Source organism: Suncus etruscus, chromosome 6 (genome assembly GCF_024139225.1).
Source record: "Suncus etruscus isolate mSunEtr1 chromosome 6, mSunEtr1.pri.cur, whole genome shotgun sequence".
In the NCBI taxonomy this organism is placed as follows: Eukaryota; Metazoa; Chordata; class Mammalia; order Eulipotyphla; family Soricidae; genus Suncus; species Suncus etruscus.
Genome location: NC_064853.1, coordinates 106,707,229 through 106,727,656, shown reverse-complemented (window position 1 = coordinate 106,727,656; position 20,428 = coordinate 106,707,229). Strand labels below are relative to the sequence as shown.

General features: G+C 51.0%; 1 protein-coding gene across 1 annotated transcript; it reads left to right on the top strand.

The window, feature by feature from the left end:
- Nucleotides 1-15,694: 15,694 nt before the first annotated feature.
- Nucleotides 15,695-17,793, top strand: HES1 (hes family bHLH transcription factor 1). Its single transcript, XM_049775995.1, has 4 exons — nt 15,695-15,836; nt 16,034-16,129; nt 16,403-16,490; nt 17,229-17,793. Exons 1-4 carry the CDS (start codon nt 15,729-15,731, stop codon nt 17,780-17,782), a joined length of 846 nt encoding a protein of 281 aa, XP_049631952.1. The 5' UTR covers nt 15,695-15,728; the 3' UTR covers nt 17,783-17,793.
- The last annotated feature ends 2,635 nt before the right edge of the window (nt 17,794-20,428 follow it).

Below are 20,428 nucleotides of genomic sequence, written 5' to 3'. Positions count from 1 at the left end.
CCAGATGTCTGAATATCTCCAGGATTGGCCTCCAGTTCCTAAGCACTGCTTGAGCGACATCCCCATTTTTTAAAATAAATTAATTTTTTTATATTATGCTTTTGGGCCACACTTGGTAATGCTCAACGTTTACATTCTGGTTCTGCACTCAGAAATTACTCCTGGTGGTGCTCTGGGGGGGGGTATCCATATGGGATGCAGAAGATCAAACTTGTGCCAGTCACATGCAAGGCAAATGCCCCACCCACTGTAATATAATTTTGGTCTCTAAATTAATTTTTAGACAAAAAGAAATATGGTTAAATGAACCGTACAATGCAAACTACACTTGGATGAGTAGAGATGCTTAAATAGGTCAGAGACCAACACAGCATCCATGGGGCTAAGGAAGGATTAGGTCTGAATCTTTTGTTTAAGGGGCACTAAAGCCGCAGTTGTGTTTGAGGGTTGTCTCTAGGACTGATATACTTAGTGACCCTGTTCAAGTTGGAAATGACAAAGGAGCAGGCTGAGTGCAGAAATAAACCTTGGAGATGGGAAGTATCTGGATTCATAGTGGACACCAAAAGTTGGAAAAAGGTGTGCAAAGATCATCTGTTGGCCTGGGAAGAGATACATGGGGTACAAGAAGAGATCAGGAAGGGGGAGACATAAAAGTGGCTCTAATGAGAGTTCACCAAACTCGGACTTAAGCAAGCCAAGGCTTTTTAAGCTTCTTCCTAAATACCTATTGTAAGGTAGGGGTGGGGAGGGGTGTACAATCTGGGGGTTCAGGAGGTAGCTTGCACCTTCATCATAGAGAACTCTTTCTTATCAGTGTCCTTGCGACCTTCAAAATACCAACTTGGATCAGCTCTATTTCTACCAAAGCATTGGCACAACTAGATGCTGGGAACAGGTTTTTCGAAGAAGTGTCAGAGCAGGAGACCCATCACTCCTCTTAACCATACAGGGGTCTCAAACTCAATTTACCTGCGGGCCGCAGGAGGCAAAGTCAGGGTGATCTTTGAGTGCAAAGTCAGTAGTAAGCCTTGAACATTGGGGGGTGTGACCCAAACAACTAAAACAAAACAAAACAAAACAAGAAAAGATTCCTCTAGGGCAGGGCCACAAATAATGTACGGAGGGCCGTTTGGGGCCCATGGGCCGCGAGTTTGAGACCCCTGATTGGAAGAAGATTGCGGAAATTTACAAGAAAACACTGGTCTATCATAGACAGAATCCTTCGATTTGACCAGCCAAGGATGTCATCACAGAACATATACTTCCGTCATCTGAGTCATCCTCTCCTCATCATGTGAGTCTGCTTGCTTGGTCCTTCAATCCCTAGCCCCTCTCCCCCGCTTCTGAGGATAAATGCTCTCAAAGGAGGGAATTACTGGTTGCTAACACAGAATTCACTTAGACAGTGGTACAATCTAACCAAGTTAGGATGGTTTCCACCAGAACTATCTGCAGTGAAGCTACTGGCTCTAGCAGTAGAGTGCCAATATCCCATGTGCAAGGCCCTGGGTTTGATCCCTGGCACCATACACACCAACCAACACTATTGTGGTTAAAAACACACTATGTTAACACTATGTTTTCTGGTTTTGTTTTTGTTTTTTTTGGGGGGTCACACCAGTGGCACTCAGAGGGATTACTACTGGCTCTATGCTCAGAAATCGCTTCTGGCAGGCTCAGGGGACCATATGGGATGCCAGGATTCGAACCACTGTCTTTCTGCATGCAAGACAACCGCCTTACCTCCATGCTATTCCACCAGCCCCTAACACTATGTTTTTTAAGGTGTTATGGAAGACAAGGATCTGTCATTATGTGGAGGACACCAAGGAAACAAGACAGATAGTACACTGCAACCATGGAAAGGATTCTGGGACAGAAAAAAATAATAGTTAATATAGTGGTAATACAGCAGGTACGAAGTTTGTCTTGCACATAACCAACAAAACCATGGTACCACATAGGCCTTCCCAAACACTTCCAGAAGTAATTCCTGAGCTCAGAGCCAGGAATAAACTCTGAACATGGCCGAGTGTGGTACAACCTTCATTCCTCCATAACTCACAGTGATGAATTCTGAATCCGACCTGCATAAAAATCATTTTAATAGTAAGTAGTTTTGATGTTTGCTCAAGTTTATAGAGGATGGTGGTCTTCTAATTGGTAAGACAGGAGACGTTAAACAGAAGATATAACTCTCTGTACTACTTTTGCAACTTTTCTATGTTTAATATTATTTAAAAATAAACCTTGCTTTTAATACGAGTGATCTGGGCCAGAGAGATGGCTCAAAGGGCTGTAGCATATGTTTTGCATATGGAGCCCCAGGGTCAGTCCCCAGTACTACACGGCTCCCTAAACACTATCACTAGAACCCCCAAGCACTGAGTAGAGAGTAGTGATGCCTGAGCACCATTAAAATGGGTCCCCCAAACCCAATAAATAAAGAGAATTTGCCAGAGAGCAGATATAACTGTCTTTTTTGACTGAACTCTATGCTTTGGGGCAGAGAGAGGAAAAATGGTGGCTAGGAGTTTTCAGGAAAGGTGGAGTTTGGGGGTGGGGAGGGCTCTCTATGCAGTTAGCTGCTAGTATACCAAACCCTGTCATCTTTCAGCCAGGTCTACTGATATCTTGAATCCATTCTCCCCTCCAACATCCCAGCTCTTTGATCTCTGGATTTCTGCCAACTTGAGCACATATGAGGGAAAGTGAGAGTGAGAGAGACACCAGGAAGGGATGCCCTTCAAGTCTAAAAAGAGATATTGTTGGCAAGTGAATGGAGCCTGGGAAGGAAAACAGAGTCTGTGAAACCAAAGGGAAGGTTGTTCCAATGCAAGGAGCAGTGTGTGAAATGAAGAGGATCCCTCTCCCTCTACCGGAAGCCCCTGCTCATCCATCCATTCTATGAGAGAAGCTGAGCTCAGAAGACCCTTGGCCTGAGACCCTGTTATCTCCAGTGTGATTCAAAGAGCTCCGTAAAGTTAAATGGATTTTGTAAGCCCCCCTTTTATTTATTGTCTCAGGGTAAACACTTGTGATTCATAAATGCCTTAAGACTGAATCAGTAATCTCCTGTTCAAACCAGTGGAGGCCACATCAAACAATAGCCCACAAGGTATTATTAATCATTAAATAGGCACCTATGAGAACACTTGGGCAAGAAAGCCATTTTCTCTTTTTTTTCCTTGTCTTTTGTTTTTAAGGTAATTAACAAAGAGCAATTACCTATTTATTGGCTTTGACCTATTCAAAAAAAAAAAAAGAAAAGAAAAGAAAAGAAAAAAACACCGCACTGGACCTATATTTGGTCCAGTGTTTTTGTTTTTGCTGTAGAGTCATAATTCATATTCAGGGCCCCAAAGAACACGTATTTCAAGGGGAGAACATGTTCCTTCTTTGGAAAGGATCTTCTTTCATTAAACCAGGGCCTGAGTTTCAGATTATAGACCTTGCATTAGGGTTGTAGCTCAAAGAAAAAGCCTCCCAGGGGTGAGGCCCTAGGTTCTCTTCCTGGTACCAGAAAAAAGAAAAATTAATCCAACCATAGCACTGGGTTTTGTCCACATTTACATGCACTCCCCCAAAATGGACATTCTCGGTCTGAAGTGTGGGTGGAGTGGGAACAAGTGTCCATGAAAGAATTACTGGAGCCATACCTAAAAGTGGACTGACCAGCAGAGAGACATGGAGTGCACTCATCCTTTGAAGGAGAAACCAAGTTACGTCAAGTCATCCAAGCATCACGGGGCTCCCAGATGACCCTCTTTCTCCCACGCCCATGAGCCGGGTCTTCTAGATTGAAAGCCGATAGCCTTCTTTACTTTGAGAATATTAATGTCTTGTGATATTTTCTTAGTTGAATGAGGGTACTGAGCAATGAAGACTTATATTTACAACCTACCAGGCTCGCTTATAAGCCCTTTGCATATCTTAGTTCTTGTGACCATCATGGGACCATTAAGTCTCTCTCTCTCCCTTCCTCTCTCCACCCCCTTTCTCTCTCTCTCTCTCTCTCTCTCTCTCTCTCTCTCTCTCTCTCTCTCTCTCTCTCACACACACACACACACACCCATCATCACCACTGAACAGAAAGTATATTGTGGTCTAGAGTGATTGTGCGCACAACCAGAATATGAACAGGCTGGAACAGGAACCTGCCAGCCCGCTCCAGAGTTTTTGCTTCCCAGCTATGCTGCTGTGATTTTTTTTTTTTTTCCTGAACAGATAGAGCTGTGCACAACATTCCTGACAGAAATCATCACCGGACTGGCCCAATCTCAGCTGTAAAAACCCTTGAAGTGCACAGAGGAAGGTGCTATTTAAATAGAAGAGGCCATTCACCTGGACTTTAAAGGCCCCTTTATCAATATCGCTCAGCATAGCCAAACAACAGGTGTCCTGGGGGTGTGCTGCAGACACTTATTTAACTCCCTGTGTGCAGGCCGGGCAGTCAGGGACTGCTGGATGCTAGAATCTCCATCAGAGGTGGACATGGAAAGAGAGGTGGGCCAGGGGATCTAGCTCAAAGGGCTAGTGTACATTTTTGGTATGATGGAGCCCTCGGTTCAATCCCTGGTTCCAAATTGGTTCCCTCAAGCAGTCAGGAAAGATTCTAACACTACTGAGCAATATAAACCATACAAAGGATAGAAAAGAAAAGAAAAGAAAAGAAAAGAAAAGAAAAGAAAAGAAAAGAAAAGAAAAGGAAAGGAAAGAAAAGAAAAGAAAAGAAAAGAAAAGAAAAGAAAAGAAAAGAAAAGAAAAGAAAAGAAAAGAAAAGAAAAGAAAAGAAAAGAAAAGAAAAGAAAAGAGAGGCATGAATGAGAGAGCAAGGAAAGCAGGTCCTCTCTGGGGACTGTTTAGGGGTTGCTGGTCTCTTGGGTGACAGCCCTCTGAGACACTTCCACCAGCGTCCTCCTTCTCACTATTCTGCCTGGACTTTCAGCAGTAGAGTTCTCCCCAGCATCCTTTATTCCCTTGCCGTCTGCTGCCCAGTGGTTGAACCTGCCTGCTGAAATCTTACTTATTAACTCTCCCCAGATAGGGCAGGCTGCGATTACAGAGGAATTGTTTGGGAGCTCCGTATCTCACTTCTTCCCACGTACCTTACCCTGGGAATTGCTTTGTACTTTTGTATTGCCATGTGGTGGGGTGTCTTTAATAACCATCAATAAAGATAGGCCTGGGAAAACTCGGACAGCCACAGACGCCTCTAAATTCACTTGATTGCAACAGAGTGGAGGGTAGGTGTGTGCAGGTGGTCGCCAGGAGCTGTCCAAGGAAACCTGCTTCTTTGATTCGCCTACCAGAGACCGGAGGTGGAGAAAGCAGTGCCAACACTCCAAAGGTTCCATGGCATTGACCAGAAGATCTATTTCCTTATGTTGAAGTTTCTTTATTCATTTATTTATACTCTAAATATTAAGGAGAAGGGGTTCCTTCTTTGCAAAGGTGTGGCATCAGATTTTGTGAAGTGTTTTGTGGTTTCTTTATTTTGTGAGGCACACATACACACACACACAAAAAAAGGAATGAGGCTGAAGCAGTTGTACAGCAGGTAGGGCACTTTCCTTGCATGCAGCCAAATAGACTCATTTCCTGGCACCCCATATAATCCCCTAAGTTCTGCCGGAGTGATTCCTGAGCTCAAAGCCAATAGTGTCCATTGCATAATGCCAGGTATAACCCAAAGGAAAGCAATATATATATATATGAGGAGCAAAGGACAAAAATCGAAATTTTTGAGGAGAGGAAGGGAAGTTACTGTCGAAATAGCTGTATGATTCTGCCTACCACACAGTAGGTGCCTAAATGTACACTTTAGGGTGAATTAAGATCAACAGGCAATTAGAAATTGAATGGTTTGAACACTGTTGTCTGAGCACCACACCCCTGGATTCACCCAGCACAGATCCAACAGGTGGAACTCCACCCCTCCACCTGGATGACAGTACTAGCTGAGTCCAGCTCTGCCCAGGGGCCAGGATTCTGAGGGTAGGTGAAGAGGCTGGCAAGGGTCCTATACTTGCCTAGAACAAGAAGATCAATTATATGAACTTGCATACTGAGCCTCTTGACGTCTCTGGGAGCCTAGCAGATCAAGGTGGACTCGATATGTGGATGATGTGCACTCAGCTTGGCAACCTCCTCCGGAAGCCAGCGTTGCAGAGACTTTTATCTAGAGGCTTTCTCAGGAGGGGCCGGCTGCCACACACCAGCATGTTACAACAGATCTCTCTCCTGGCTGCTCTCAGATTCCAGCCTAGACTGGGTGCAAGTGCAGGCGGTGGCCCAAGAGGCCCCAAGCCCTGGCTCATGGTCTATGTACTCAGCGAGGCTATGGGAACCCAGAATGCACTGCGTGACAAAGTGTGAGTAATCCACCGCAGGCAAGAGAATGAGAGGAACCCTGGCTTCCTCCATTCTTTCCCTGGTGCTCCCCGGATACCAAATCTCATCCTCCCCACCTTTGTTCAGAGTCATACAGCCGGCCCAGAGAGATAGCACAGCCGTGTTTGCCTTGCAAGCAGCCGATCCAGGACCAAAGGTGGTTGGTTCGAATTCCGGTGTCCCATATGGTCCCCCGTGCCTGCCAGGAGCTATTTCTGAGCAGACAGCCAGGAGTAACCCCTGAGCACTGCTGGGTGTGACCCGCCCCCCAAAAAAAACAACAACCAAAAAAACAAAGTCATACAGCCCCTCCTTGCCACTGCCTCCCTCAGTATGTAAGGAGCAGGCTACATCTTCACACCTACCATCACTCCCAAGTTATTTTCCCTAACTTTCCCAGTTGGTGGGATTTTATGTTCTGCTGACAGCAATGCAGAGAACATACCCCTAAACTGGTGAGAAAAACATGGCAGCTTCCAGAATCCTATCAGACCCTCTCTCACCTTCTGGTAGTACTAGGGACAGACAGTGAGTGGAAAGCATCCAGGCAGCTAGCTTCTTCAAAGGTGCTAAATCAAGTAGTAGCCAAAGCCATCACCTTTCTATGTTTTTTCCAGAACCTTCTGGATCTGGGAAGCATGCTTCTTTCACCTCACTTCTTCCTCCCCCTTGACCTCTATAGCAAATAAACAGGCATCGCTTTTCACTTTAACACAAAAAGTTGAGCATGAGGGGAGGAATTGTGACTCAGTGGTAGAGAGCACTTACCTCCCACGGTAAGCCTAGTGGGAGCCTCTTGGTCAGGAAAACCCCTGAACACCACCAGTGGTTGCTGCTGGGTGTGGTTCCAAAACAACAAAAGAATTACATGACTTTGTTCAGGGATTTAGGGCCAGAGTCCATGCTCAGGCCACTCCCAGAAGTTCTTGGAGTTGGTGCATGTGGTGCCAGATAGCAAATTTAGGACCTCTCACATGCAAAAGGGTGTGTGTGTGTGTGTGTGTGTGTGTGTGTGTGTGTGTGTGTGCATTTAATCCCTGGATCACATGTCCAGCCTCTGGAAATTCTATTCCTGAGAGAGAATACTTGGTTTTGAGGGAATGACCAGACGCTAATGCACCTCCAAGACTGAATCTGTAGGTTTGATCCCTGGTGCCACTGACTGAGCTGAATGTGTTCCTGGCAGCACTCCAGTGATCTCCAGAGCTGCAAGTGAATCCCAGTTGCATGACCTCATGAAAATAGAAACTGATTTGAAATTGATCTTAGTATCAATTTAGGGAAGAGAAATATTCTTACTTCTAGTCTTCTTTATTGTTGTCCCTTTGTTTCTTGTTTTGGAGACCCACTCAGATGTGCTCAAGGCTTACTCTGGCTGTGTTGGAGGGATACCATGTGGTACCGGGGACTGAATCTGTGTTGGTTCCCACAAAGCAAGCACCTTACCAGCTGTCCCATCTCTCTGCCACCTTAATCTTTCTTTACTGGCACAAAGAAGGGAAATAGACTGGCCACAATAATCTGGGATGACATGCGGTTTGGCTCCAACTGGTTGACGGGAAAGCAGGCTAAAGCTGAACTGTGGGGCCTACACGTGGCTCCCTATCTCTCGGCAGTCAGAAATCCAGTCCCCCCCCCTTTTTTTTTTCTAGAGTCCATGAGGCACTAAACAAACCCAAGAGAGAATCAGAGCATAGCCAGCCAGTCTGGCATGGAGTTCAGTCCTGTGCTGCCTATTCCATCCTACCAAAACCATCAGGAGCCGCCAGCCTGGAACTTTCAACAGTGATGAGTGTATGAACCCTTGCAGTGATGTGTTCTTCACATGCAAAGACCCTGGGGAATCTTTCTAGATGGGTGGACAGGAAATGGCAGTCTATTCTAGCTTTGCTGGTCCTTCTCAAGGGACTCTGCTCAACCTTGGACATGCCACCTCTAGGCTCTGTTTTCCTGTGTCATCCTTGAGTGGCCTGATCACCCACTACTGCCTGTCAGCTGTCTTCCTTCTTGACTTAGAAGCTGAGAAATGATTTAAAGGTAACAGCGATGGCAATTGTAATCCAAAATGTTGCATAAATGTCTATGAATATATGACTGGTTTTATATAATAAGGCTTTATATTAAATATATAGTAATACATGTATTATATCTATACAGTAATATATTTTATATTAAAATAGTAAGGCTTTTTATTTATATCACATTAAAGCTCTAATTTTTGGGTGGGGAGTCTCAGCAATGCTCAGACTCTGAACTCAGGAATCACTCGTAGAGGTGCTCAGGGGATCAAAGGAATGCCAAGGATTAAACCCCAGGGCTGCAGAGAGCAAGGCCAGTGCCCTATCTGCTGAACTAGCTCTCCGGACATGAGCCCTAAGTTTTACCCAAATAGTTTTCCTGGTTCACTGAGGTTTTGGATTATTTTAGAAATTCGTAGCAAATCTGAACTAGTCAAACACATATATGGGCTATTTAAAGGGGCTAGCACCTGCCCCACCTACCTGTGTCTCCAGAGGTCCTGAGCTTGTCCCCATGTACACAACAGACTTCTGGTCCATCATATGCCTTCTGAGCCTTCTATAGAGAGCACGTTCCCTCCCACTTGGGCTTGTAGGCTTAGCTGGCTGCAGCCACACTCCCCAAATAAAATGCAGAGCCTGCCCACTGTGGCTGCTCTGTCCTGTTTATAAAGTGGGAATTGAGTTTTCCAGGGAGCCCTGCCCCCACTGTACTGAGAGAGCCTTTCTTGGCAAGGATCCTTCCCCAACCTGTTAGAAAAGTACATTCCCTTGGAATGTCTGCAGTCAACTTTCCAAGGGGAAGCTCTGGGGTAGGAAACATTACAGCTGCTGTGAGCCATATGAAGGCTTCTGTTGAATGACCCCACCCTCGGTGTACAGTTCCAAGCCTGAACTCTTAAGCTCTAGCAGGAATCACCAGGCAGTTTGGCTCAGAAGTAGTGTAGTAGTATGTGTGTTTGGGGGGGGGGGCCCTCTGGAGATCAAACCCAGTACCCCACACATGTGAGGCCAGTGCTTTATCACTGTGTCACAGCCCCAGTACTGTTGCAATATGGCGGTCACAGTCTCTAACCACTGAATCTCAGGCAGGACTCCTGCAACAAGCATCTATCTATCTTTCAGTCTTTTCTGTGGGTGGAGCCTTCTGGCTCAGTTTCCTGAACTTTGAACCTTGGGGTCTCCAAAAACTTTGAGATTCTGCTGAAAGCTATGGGATCCCTCTATTCAGGAAGGAAAAAAACAAAGTCAGTCATTCACTTAATGAAAAGCATTTATTTATTTATGAGGGAGGAGTACCCCCACAATGCTGGGAGTCCCCAGAGCTGCACCCCACTGTGCTAAGGAGGTGTTAGGCATTGAACCCAGGATCCTGGGCCTGCCAGAGCTAATCTCCTCAACCCCTGAAAGCATTTATTAAGCTCCTGCTAAATATGCATACGCAATTCTGAAGGTAAGCAGATCCACAGGCTGAGCATGCCTGGACACTTGCCTCAAAGAGCCCCATAATAATGATCGTAGTCAAGTATCCCCAAACAGGGGTCAGGAAGGTAGCTCAGAGGTGGGGGCACGTGACATGCACGTGTGGGGGCCTGGGGTTTCATCCCAGGTACTGCTGGTTTTGGGGGGTGGAGGGGTTACAAAACTCTGAGCCGGGCAGATGCCAGAAAGCAGAGGTCAGCAGGCGGCGGTGAAGGCGATCCCTCGCCCCTCAGCCCACACGCACGGGCAAACACGCCTGCACAGCCAGCCTGGAATGTGCAGTTTCTGGGCACTCAGGCGGCAGCCTGGGGAAACAACAAACATCACTGCTCTCCAGGACTCGCTTTTTCTCACGGTCTCTGAAAAGGCGGCGATCAGGTGATATGTGTGGGACCGTGCCCTGTACAGGTGCGGAGCAGGCACTGAGGGAAGAGAAAATCCGCCCAGTGTGTACTTACCAGGAGCCCTTTCAAACCCCTCCACTCCCCCACCTAGGAGAGCTTTTGGCAATGCAGCTACCAGGTCTCTGGCAGGCGGCGGGGAAACTGAGTGTGAGAAAGTCAGTCAAGCGAAGGAAAGGGGGGAGCTTCAAGTCCTCCGGCAAAATACCTTTTTCTTCCTCTCTCCTTTCTATAGCTTTAAACCAAACCCTCAAACCACCCTGATACCTAGGAACAAAGGGGCATCGCTAGACAGGCCGTTATTTGTTTTTTGGTTTCAAAGCAAACAGGTGATGCAAGAAGACAGAGAAAAATCACTCACAATGGGGACAGGAGGGGGAAGGCAGGCCGATCTCAGCCCCCCTGGCTGCATTCACTGGGCCCCAGTGAGACAGGGGGTGGAGGGAAGATTCCTGGGGTTTTGTGGGGATCAAAGACCTGACCTCTACTGATGCTCAGGGTTCAATTTGCTTTTGCTCTGGGAGCCTGAGGAGGGAAAGGACGGAAAGATAAAGGCTGTTTCTAGGTAAAAGGAGCTTCCCACGTCCAAGCCTTTTCTCCAGTGTCCGAGAGGAGTTCATGGTACAGAGCCACACCGAGCAGTGCTGAGGGACCAAACCCACCCGCTCTCCCACCCCCTCAACACACATGCAAAACATGCATCTCCCTAGACTAAGGATTTTCTTCCTGAATGGTTATTGAGGAAGGCCAGAGATTTCATGATGGACTTGAAATTGTTTTGTTTTGTTTTGAATCTGTTCGGGTGATGTTAAGTTCCAGAGACAATTTCATGGTAAAATTTTGGTTCCTTGACTGCTCAGTCTGTATGTGGGTGATCCGCTTATTCTCCCAGAATAGGCTTACTTAAAGTGGCAAGGAATAAGTCACCAATTAATTTCTGGCCTCTAAAACTTTAGACGCTAAGGGGTCACACTAAAAGCCACACTCGACTATTGGCACATACCTTCTGGGTGCCCCACCCCAAGAACATGATGAGGTTAGTCACAAAAAGACCCTCTTGCTAGAAGAGAAAAGGGGTGTCATCTGGGCCTCCTTAATTATTTAATCTCCAATTGCAGATGGAGTCCATGACATAGCATAGTGCAGAGGTGCTTGGAGGGGAAACTGGAAAGGGTTAACACGCTGCCCTGGGAAGTATCTGGGTCAGTGCATTTCTGCGCCTTTGAAAAAGTCAGATGCTGAGGGCGGCACTTGAAGACGTGTGCCAGGCAGAAAGAAGGCTTCCCTCACCGAGAGGATTTCAAGCACACAGGAAAACTCCACTTGTTTCAAAAGCCACAGACAATCGTCTGTCATCACCACCTTTCCATCTGTTGAAAATCAGAAAGAAAAGTCCTACTCCACTGGCCGGGGGGAGGCAGGTCAACAAAGAAGGCATTGTTCATCATTTCTTCAGAACATGTTCGGGCACAGCCTGCGCTGCTGTGCCGTAAGAACACACACACCAAACCCCAAAGTAGCCCCAGAGGCACGAGCAAGCAATCAAGCTTGCCATGAGGTAAAGGTTTGGCTGCAGGCAGGAGAGCTGTCCTGGAAGGTAGAAATGAGGCTTGGAAGGTAAATAGGGTCATAAGGATGGTTTAGATGGCAAGTTGGGGGCTTGCTGTATGAAAAAGGTAGGCAGGCTTATGCAAGCCCAGCACCATGGACTCTCAGGTGAGCTGGTTCCAGGCAGATGAGTTCAGGTGACTGTCAGTCTATATCTAGACTATCTGCAACCCCCACAAACCCCCTCCCACTCTTCTGGCCAGGACGATCTTGTTAGGAGAGAATCCTGACATACTTTCTTTATGCCAAAAGCATTTCACAGCTTTCCACTGTCCTTGACTTTTCATATTTTCAATTTCTAAATTAAAACCCAATAATGCTTAGGGTTACCCCCTAACTCTGTGCTCAGGGGTCACTCCTGGCGGTGCTTGGGATACTAGATGGGATGCTGGGGACTGAATCTGGGGTTGACCGTTTGCAAGGAGAGTGTTTGAACCCCTGCACTATCTCTTCAGACTCTCGGCTCCCATTCAGCCAAATGCCAAAAGTCTTGTTTGTTTTTGTTTGGGGCCACACCCGGTGACACTTAGGGGTTACTCCTGGCTATGTGCTCAGAAATCCCTCCTGGCTTGGGGGACCATATGGGATGCCTGAGATTGAACCAAGATCTGTCCTAGGTTGGCCGCGTGCAAGGCAAATGCCATACCGCTGTGCTATCGCTCCGGACCCCAAGAAGTCTTTAGACATGGTCTCAAGTCTTCTTCCTCACATAACCCTGGGCTTCCGGACGACAATTCCTGAGTGAGGACCCCACCTGTGAGAATCTGATCTTCACTGCAGTGGGTTTGTCTGTCCACCCGGCTGCACTCCATACCCAATGCTCTGGTCCCATTTTTCCACAAGAAGTTTTTCGGGATAGCTCCAGTTTCTGGGTGAGCACATCATCCTACACTTCACAGCATTTTACACCTACTTAGCTAAACCACGGTGTCACCTGAATTCAGGACCTGAACAGAGTAATAATATGCTGAGAACAGGCATCAGTTGCAGAGTCTAGTCTCTGTGGCTCTGGCCTTCAGAGGGCAATCCCCGTAGTAGTAGTAATAGTAGTGGTAGTGGTAGTGGTAGTTGTCACCTCTCCCTGCTGGGGTAATACTCTCCCCAGATAGGTATGATCTGGATTTCTTCTTCCTTTCCCTGACTTCTGAGACCGCCATGTCACCTATCCTTACAAGAAATAGCAGAGCAAGGTGGAAATCGGCATCCGTGCAGTGAAAATCGATTTACTGGAAATCAGCAGGCTGCCACAGGGCTACTCCTCGAGGCCACCCCGGGGATGAACCGGGAGGGGGGGAAAGGGTCCTGCAGGGTTTGTGCGCCCTGATGCCAGAGGGTCTGGCCCAAAGGTACCCGGAGGGAGGGAGGGCCGCAGGGGCACCCATCTAGGGAGAGGCTTGGTAGAAGTGTTTTAGCACCATCTCAGGGAGGGAACTCGCAGAGGAAGGGAGGAAGGAATGAAGAAGTGTCTGAGCCGGAGCAGGGCGGGTGGGGTGGCTTCCAAAAGAGCCCCCGGCCCCGAGCGAGCGGCCAGCGCGCGTGGGGGGCGCGGGGGCCGGGCTGCAGAGCGGCGGGCGGCAGGCAGTGGCGGCCAGCGGGCCGGGGCGGCGCGCTCCGCCCGCCCGGCGCGGCCAGCCAACCCCCCAGGGAGCCGCCGCCAGAGCCCCGGCGCTCCCGGCCCGGCGCCCGCCACGTGGCACCCGGCGGCGGCGGCGGCGGCGGCTCCTCCCCGCGCGCGGCTGGGCCAGTCGACGGCACGCAGCCGCCCGCCCGCTCGCCCGCCTCCTCCCGGCCGCCCGCCGGCCGCCTCCCGGGCGCAGCGAGGGGGAGCGGCGGCCCCGCGGCGCGAAGCCGCTGTGACCGCAGCCGCCGAGCGGAGGCAGGAGGCCGGAGGCAGGAGGCAGGAGGCCGGCCCGGCCGCTTCCGAAGTGCGGTCAGGCAGCTCGCGGCCGCGGCGGGCGGGCGCCGGGGGCCCTTGGGGAAGGGGGGAAGCAGGCGGCGGGGCCCGGGGCCAGGAGCCGACCACACCGCCAGCCCTGCACCCATGCAAAATAAATAAATAAAAAAATAAAAAACCGAGCCCGGCTCGGAGGTGCACCCGGGTAGGGGTTAAGGAAGGGATGCATTGCCCACTTTGCACCCTTGCAAGAGCTGACCTTGGCCTGGGGGTGCGTAAGCGCCAGGGCGGCGGGTTCCTGCCCCCCCCAAGGTCTCTCCGGACGGGGACACACACACACACGCACACACACACAGACACACGCGCGCGCCAAGGAGCCCGGCCGGCCCGGCGGGCGCAGGGGGCGGAGTTTTCCCAGGCTCGAGTTCGGCAGCTGCTATTTACCTTCTTGGCTTCTCCCGGGGACCAGCCACCGGCCCCCGCGCCTCCCCGCCTCCCTGCCCCCGGGGCGCGCGCTGGGGCACACACACACACACTTGCGCGCGCACATACACACACACACACATACACACACGCACACACACATCCTCCCGCCCTCCCGGCCGCAGCCGCGGCGGCAATAAAACATCCTGGCACGTGCTCCTCCGGCTCCAGGCGCGCCCGCGCCCGCCGGCATCTGATGTCAAACTGCAGCTCGGCGGCTGCCAGCGGCTCTTAAAGGGCCCAACGAGGTCGCCGGCCCCGGGACAGGACCCAGAGGGACCCCACGGGCGGCCGCACCCCGCGCTCCTCGCGCCCGACACCTCCCTGGAGGAGGCCAGAGGGGGAGACCATCGGGGGCGCACGCGTGTCCTCCAGGCCGGCCTGGTGATCAAAGCCCCCCTTGTTCAGCCATCCCCTCGCTTGGAATTCCATTTCCTTTCGGCCTGCTTGGAAAGGATTCGGATTGTTTCCTGGGGGGTGGGTGGGTGGGTGTGTAGTAGAGAAGGGGCCCGAGGAGCAGGTGGGTGATGGGGCGATCATCATAGCCCACCCAGCCTGGGGTGGGGGAATCCGCCCGTGGGAGGAGGTACGAAGCATTTTCTCCCCCATTTCTCCAGGCCCCACCCGAGAGAGGCATTTTAGTCCTTGGTTTGTTTGTGATTGATGTTTATTCACACACTCTCCAATGAATGAGGAAGACATGATTTCGATGTTTAAAATAACACCCACTTGCAACCCACCCCCCAACCGCCACGATTATATATACTTATATATATATATGTATATATATATATTTCAGATCAACGTAATGTAATCGGTGTCAAAGCGGTTCTAGGTCATAGCAAGTAAAAAAAAAAAAAAAGCAAAATCCCTGGCTCTGAAAGAAAGACGTAAACGAGAACAGAACCAATGCAGTTCAATCTAAAAAAGAAAAAGCTAAAGCAAAGCCCAGCGGGGCGAGCAGCAAAGGGTTAAAGCCCGGGTGATTGACGTGGTAGCCTCCGGTGCCCCGGGCCCGGGCGCGCGCCATTGGCCGCCAGGCCCGGTGCCCGGCGGCCAATGGGGGGCGCGGCCCTCAAGCGGGGCCGCGTGTCTCCGCCTCCCATTGGCTGAAAGTTACTGTGGGAAAGAAAGTTTGGGAAGTTTCACACGAGCCGTTCGCGTGCAGGCCCAGCTATATATAGAGGCCGCCAGGGCCCGGGATCACAGAGCAGCCGGAGCTCGTGCTGATAACAGCGCAATCCCGCGCCCAGCTACCCCTCTCCTTGGTCCTGGAATATCGCTGCCGCCTTCACGTAGCCAGAGGGAGACAATAAGCCGCCCCTTGCCTAGTAGCTTTATGAGAGTCCCCAGGAAAGGGGACGTAAGCAAGAAAAAAAATTTTTTTGGTGAAGGACTCCAGAAATAAAAATCTCTAGGGATTAAAAAAAAAAAAAGAAAAAGAAAATGCCAGCCGATATAATGGAGAAAAATTCCTCGTCCCCCGTGGCTGCTACTCCAGCCAGTGTCAACACGACACCGGATAAACCAAAGACAGCGTCTGAGCACAGAAAGGTAAGGGCTGTGTGTGTGTGTGTGTGTGTGTGTGTGTGTGTGTGTGTATGTGTGTGTGTGTGTCTGTCTGTCTGTCTGTCTGCAGCCCCCCCCCCCAAATCAAGACGGGTGGGAGGTCCTCTCTGTCTCTGGCTCTTCAACCCAAGGGTGAAATAGCAGGTCCCAAGGGAACTCAAGGTCCGTCTTTTCTTTGACAGTCCTCGAAGCCTATCATGGAGAAAAGACGCAGAGCGAGAATCAACGAAAGCCTGAGCCAGCTGAAAACACTGATTTTGGATGCTCTGAAGAAAGATGTAAGTGAGGCAGTAGTCCTTAGGAAATAGATGAAGGAAGATACTGGGTCCCAGCCGCTCCAATGGATACCCCTCCCCATCTCGCTGCCGCCCCCGCCCGACGGGAGACTCCCTGGCCCTGGCCCGGAGAGTCCAGGGTTGCTCCTAAGCTGGGAACCGGGAGGGTAGGGGAAGGGGATGCCACGGGAAGGGGGGACCCGGACCCCCCAGCACCCGGAGCTCAAGGGTGCGCAGAGAGAGTGTCTGACTCGCCTCCCCGGCTTCTCCCCGCAGAGCTCGCGGCATTCCAAGCTGGAGAAGGCGGATATTCTGGAGATGACGGTGAAGCACCTCCGGAACCTGCAGCGGGCGCAGATGACGGGTAGGCCGGCCCTCCTTCCCTCCCGCCCTCCCTCCCTCCCTCCCCCGCCAGGCGTCCCCGGGTCCCCGCGGTGATTTCTCGCAGACTTCCGCCCGGGCTGAGAGCGGCATTCAGCTCCCTTGGGCTGCCTTGGCTCGCTCCCGCGTTCCCACGGTCTGGGCCTTATTTATAGCCGCCACTCGGAGCGGTGGCTGTTCCGGAGAAGGGGGGCCAGAGAGAGAGAGAGATAGAGAGAGAGCGGGAGAGCTTGGTCAGGGTGGCCGGGCTAGGATCGCTCTGGGGAGAGGGTGGGGGGAAAAATAAAGACAACCCCCCCCCCTGTGGCGCTTGGAAATCGCCTGCCGCCCGGGGGGGCTGGGATTGAGCGCGCAGCCCTCCTTCTCAAACCCAATGGAGTGGCTGGGGCCTAGAAGAGGGTGGGGAGGGAGGCCACGATCCAAGGTCACTTTGCGCGCAGGGCTGGGAGGAGGGAGGGAGGGAAGACGGTTTAAATGCCGCGACCGGGCTGGGGCGCTGGGGAGGGAGCCCCTAGGCGACGGAGGAGAAAGAGGAGGAGGAAAAGGAAAAGGAGAGAGGAGGGTTTGGTGGCAAGCCGTCCCTCCCAGCCGGAGGCGATCCCGCGGGCGGGCTGGCGGTGGCGGGCCGGGGGAAGCCCGCGGGGACCTCCCAGGGCGGGGAGGCGGCCCTTGCAAGGCTCACCCACCCACCCCCCGGGCTCCCTTCTCTCCTGCCCCGCAGCCGCCTTGACCAGCGACCCGAGCGTGCTGGGCAAGTACCGCGCGGGCTTCAGCGAGTGCATGAACGAGGTGACCCGCTTCCTGTCCACGTGCGAGGGCGTCAACGCCGAGGTGCGCACCCGCCTGCTGGGCCACCTGGCCAACTGCATGACCCAGATCAACGCCATGACCTACCCGGGCCAGCCGCACCCGCCGCCGCCGCCGCCCCCGCCCGGCCCCGGAGGCCCGCAGCACGCGCCCTTCGCCCCGCCGCCCCCGCCGCCGCTCGTGCCCATCCCCGGGGGCGCGGCGCCCCCTCCCGGCAGCGCCCCCTGCAAGCTGGCCAGCCCGGCCGGGGAGGCGGCCAAGGTGTTCGGCGGCTTCCAGGTGGTGCCGGCGCCCGACGGCCACTTCGCCTTCCTCATCCCCAGCGGGGCCTTCGCGCACGGCGGCCCGGTCCTCCCCGTCTACGCCAGCGGCGGCGGCGCCACCACCTCCGTGGGGCCCCACGCGGGGTCCCCTGCCAGCGGGCCTTCGCTCACGGCGGACTCCATGTGGAGGCCCTGGCGGAACTGAGGGGCGCAGGCACCCCCGACCCGACCCGACCTGACCCGCCCCGCCTTGCGCCTGCCTTCTTCCTTCCTCGGGACGCTCCGCAGGCAGGACCCCACTCGGACACTGGGACAGAAAGAGGACTTTGCTGTGATTTAAGTGGTTACTTGGTTGCCGTTTTTTTTTAATTTCTAAAGAAAAGAGTTACTTTTTTGTAGAGAGCCCTATGAAGTGACTGACCATGCACTCTATTTGTATATATTTTATATGTTCATATTGGATGGCGCCTTTGTATTCTACAAGTGGAGATGACATTTCGTTTTTTACACGAGATTTCTTTTTTTTTTTTTTATGTGATGCCAAAGATGCTCGGAGTTGCTCTTAAAAAATACCTTCCTTTGGGGAAGTTTATTTGAGAAACTATAATAAAAAGAAAAATGAGTGAAAGGTTATTATTGTCTTTCGAGATGTTTGCGAAGATGGGCTTTGAAAGTCTCTTGATAGAATTTGACAAGCTGAGACTTCAGGTCTGGCTCTTTTCATTGAAGAGATTCTATTTAAAAAAAATAAATATAGGGACCAGAGCGATAGCAATGTGGAAGGTGTTTGCCTTGCAGGCGGCTGACCCAGGCTTGATTCCCCAGCATCCCACAAGATCTATCCCCCTGAGCCTGCCAGGAGTAATTTCTGAGTGCTGAGCCACGTGTAACCCTAAGCACTGCCAGGTCAGGCCCAACCCCCCCCCATCCCCACCTCCAAAAAATGTTTTGAGAAATATTCATCCAACTCTTTTAACCAACCTTCCCTAAATGCCGCTTGAATTAAAAAAAAAGAAAAACCGAAACCATCTGACAGGGTTTTCCTGATCATCTGTGATGGAATCTCTGAAAGGGATAAAAAAAAATGTCTTTTAGGTTGCCCTAGTTAGTATAAGTCATTCCCTGCTAGTTACCAGCTCATGAGTGAACCAGAGCAGATTTCATGAAGTTTCCAGATCTAGGACTACACTGGGGTGGGGAGATGGATGCCCTCCAGTACTCTTGCCTACGGTAGTGTTAGTGCTGCGACTTCTAAAGTAAAAAAAGACCAGCACTGGGCTTCCAGTCTTCCTCTGTGGCACACTTTATAGTCAGCCTTTGGGCGCAATTACACATTCCCTTGTCCCAGTATCCAAAAGTTTGAAATGCCTCTCTGCACCCTCTTCAAGCAAGCTGAGAAGGTCAACAGATTCCTTGTGCCAAGGGACAGCTAGTTAGACTCCCAAGTGGAGCCTGAGCCCAGATGATTAACACCAGACATCTGTTTTTGATAAGTTTCTGTGCTTGGCCCTAATAGAGAAAGCATGTGGGGACCTTGCTGGCAGGCACACAGGCCATCTTCCCCTTTTTATACAAACAGCCAGCGACCCCTTAGCTTGGCCATGCCCCATTTCCAGGCAAGATGTGGGCCCCAGATAGAAGCCAAAGGGTTGTCTCGGGTTTCAGCTCACATAACCCTCCTTAACAAGTCCTAACTCAAAGCGGACAGCTTTAAACTGTGCCAGGATCTGCAGGGAATTTCTTCCAAATCCCATCACAAAGGCTTGTCAGATTTTGTCAGATTTGGCCAGGTGTTTGACTGCATCCAGGTGTTGGGGAAATGAAAACCACGAGCCCAGCGAGACCAGACACATCAGCGCGCTGTGGGTCTGGCAGGCGCGCCCTCCTCCCACCAGGCTGGCCAGTCCTCCCCCCTCCCCCGCCTTTTAGAATGGCTTCTGGGAGAAGGATGAGGCGGGAGAGATCAATCTTTGAAGCCTTCCTAACAAAGATAAAGCCAACGATTTTCTGTCTTGTTTCAAAAGCTTTACCTCTCCCTCGCCCAGCGCCGGCCTGTCCCACAGGCCAGGGTGGAGAGCTGCTCTGTCACTGGAAAGATCGAGCTGATCGCCTCCCTCTTGGACTCAAATACCTGCAGATGCAGGAGGAGAACTTAAAAAGGATATTTTTAAAAATGTGGCTACTTGTATCAGTTAGCGTAGGAAAAGGTGTTCAACCCCACCACACACACACACACACACACACACACACACACACACACACAAAGATAAAACATACATGTTTCCTTCTCCACATTCCATATCCCCCCTCCCCTTTAAACACAAATGGTAATAACAATTGTAGCAGGACACCAACTTGAGCTCCAGTGTTTCATTTTGTAAACCTGTCCGCTGAACCACTAGAAACACTTAATTGACCTAGTAGAAACTGGCAGGCGTCAGGCTTTTGGATTGTTAAAATATTACAGAATCCACACATGAACTCAGAGAAGCAATCTCGATACTAATTGAAGGCGAAATTGGTTTGTCCTTGCCTGGGACCATCTTTATTTTTTTACAATGGTAAACAACTGAAAAGGCTAATTTCTATGAATATCCCCCCCTCCTAAGTACCTACCTACGGGAGAAAGGAGGGGACAATGGGAGTATTGGGAATAGGGGTGGTAACAACTGCAAAAGGAGCCAGCAAGTATTGTACGCTGAAAATGGGGAGGACTTGATGATGTTTGGGTTTCTCCTACGAAGGCATTTGTTTCTCCACGAGAGGGGGAGACCCAGGGCCGCGAAGGGGATTTTCCAGGCTCGAGTACCGACTTCTCGTTGTCACTTTGGATGAGTCATTTCCCTCCTCG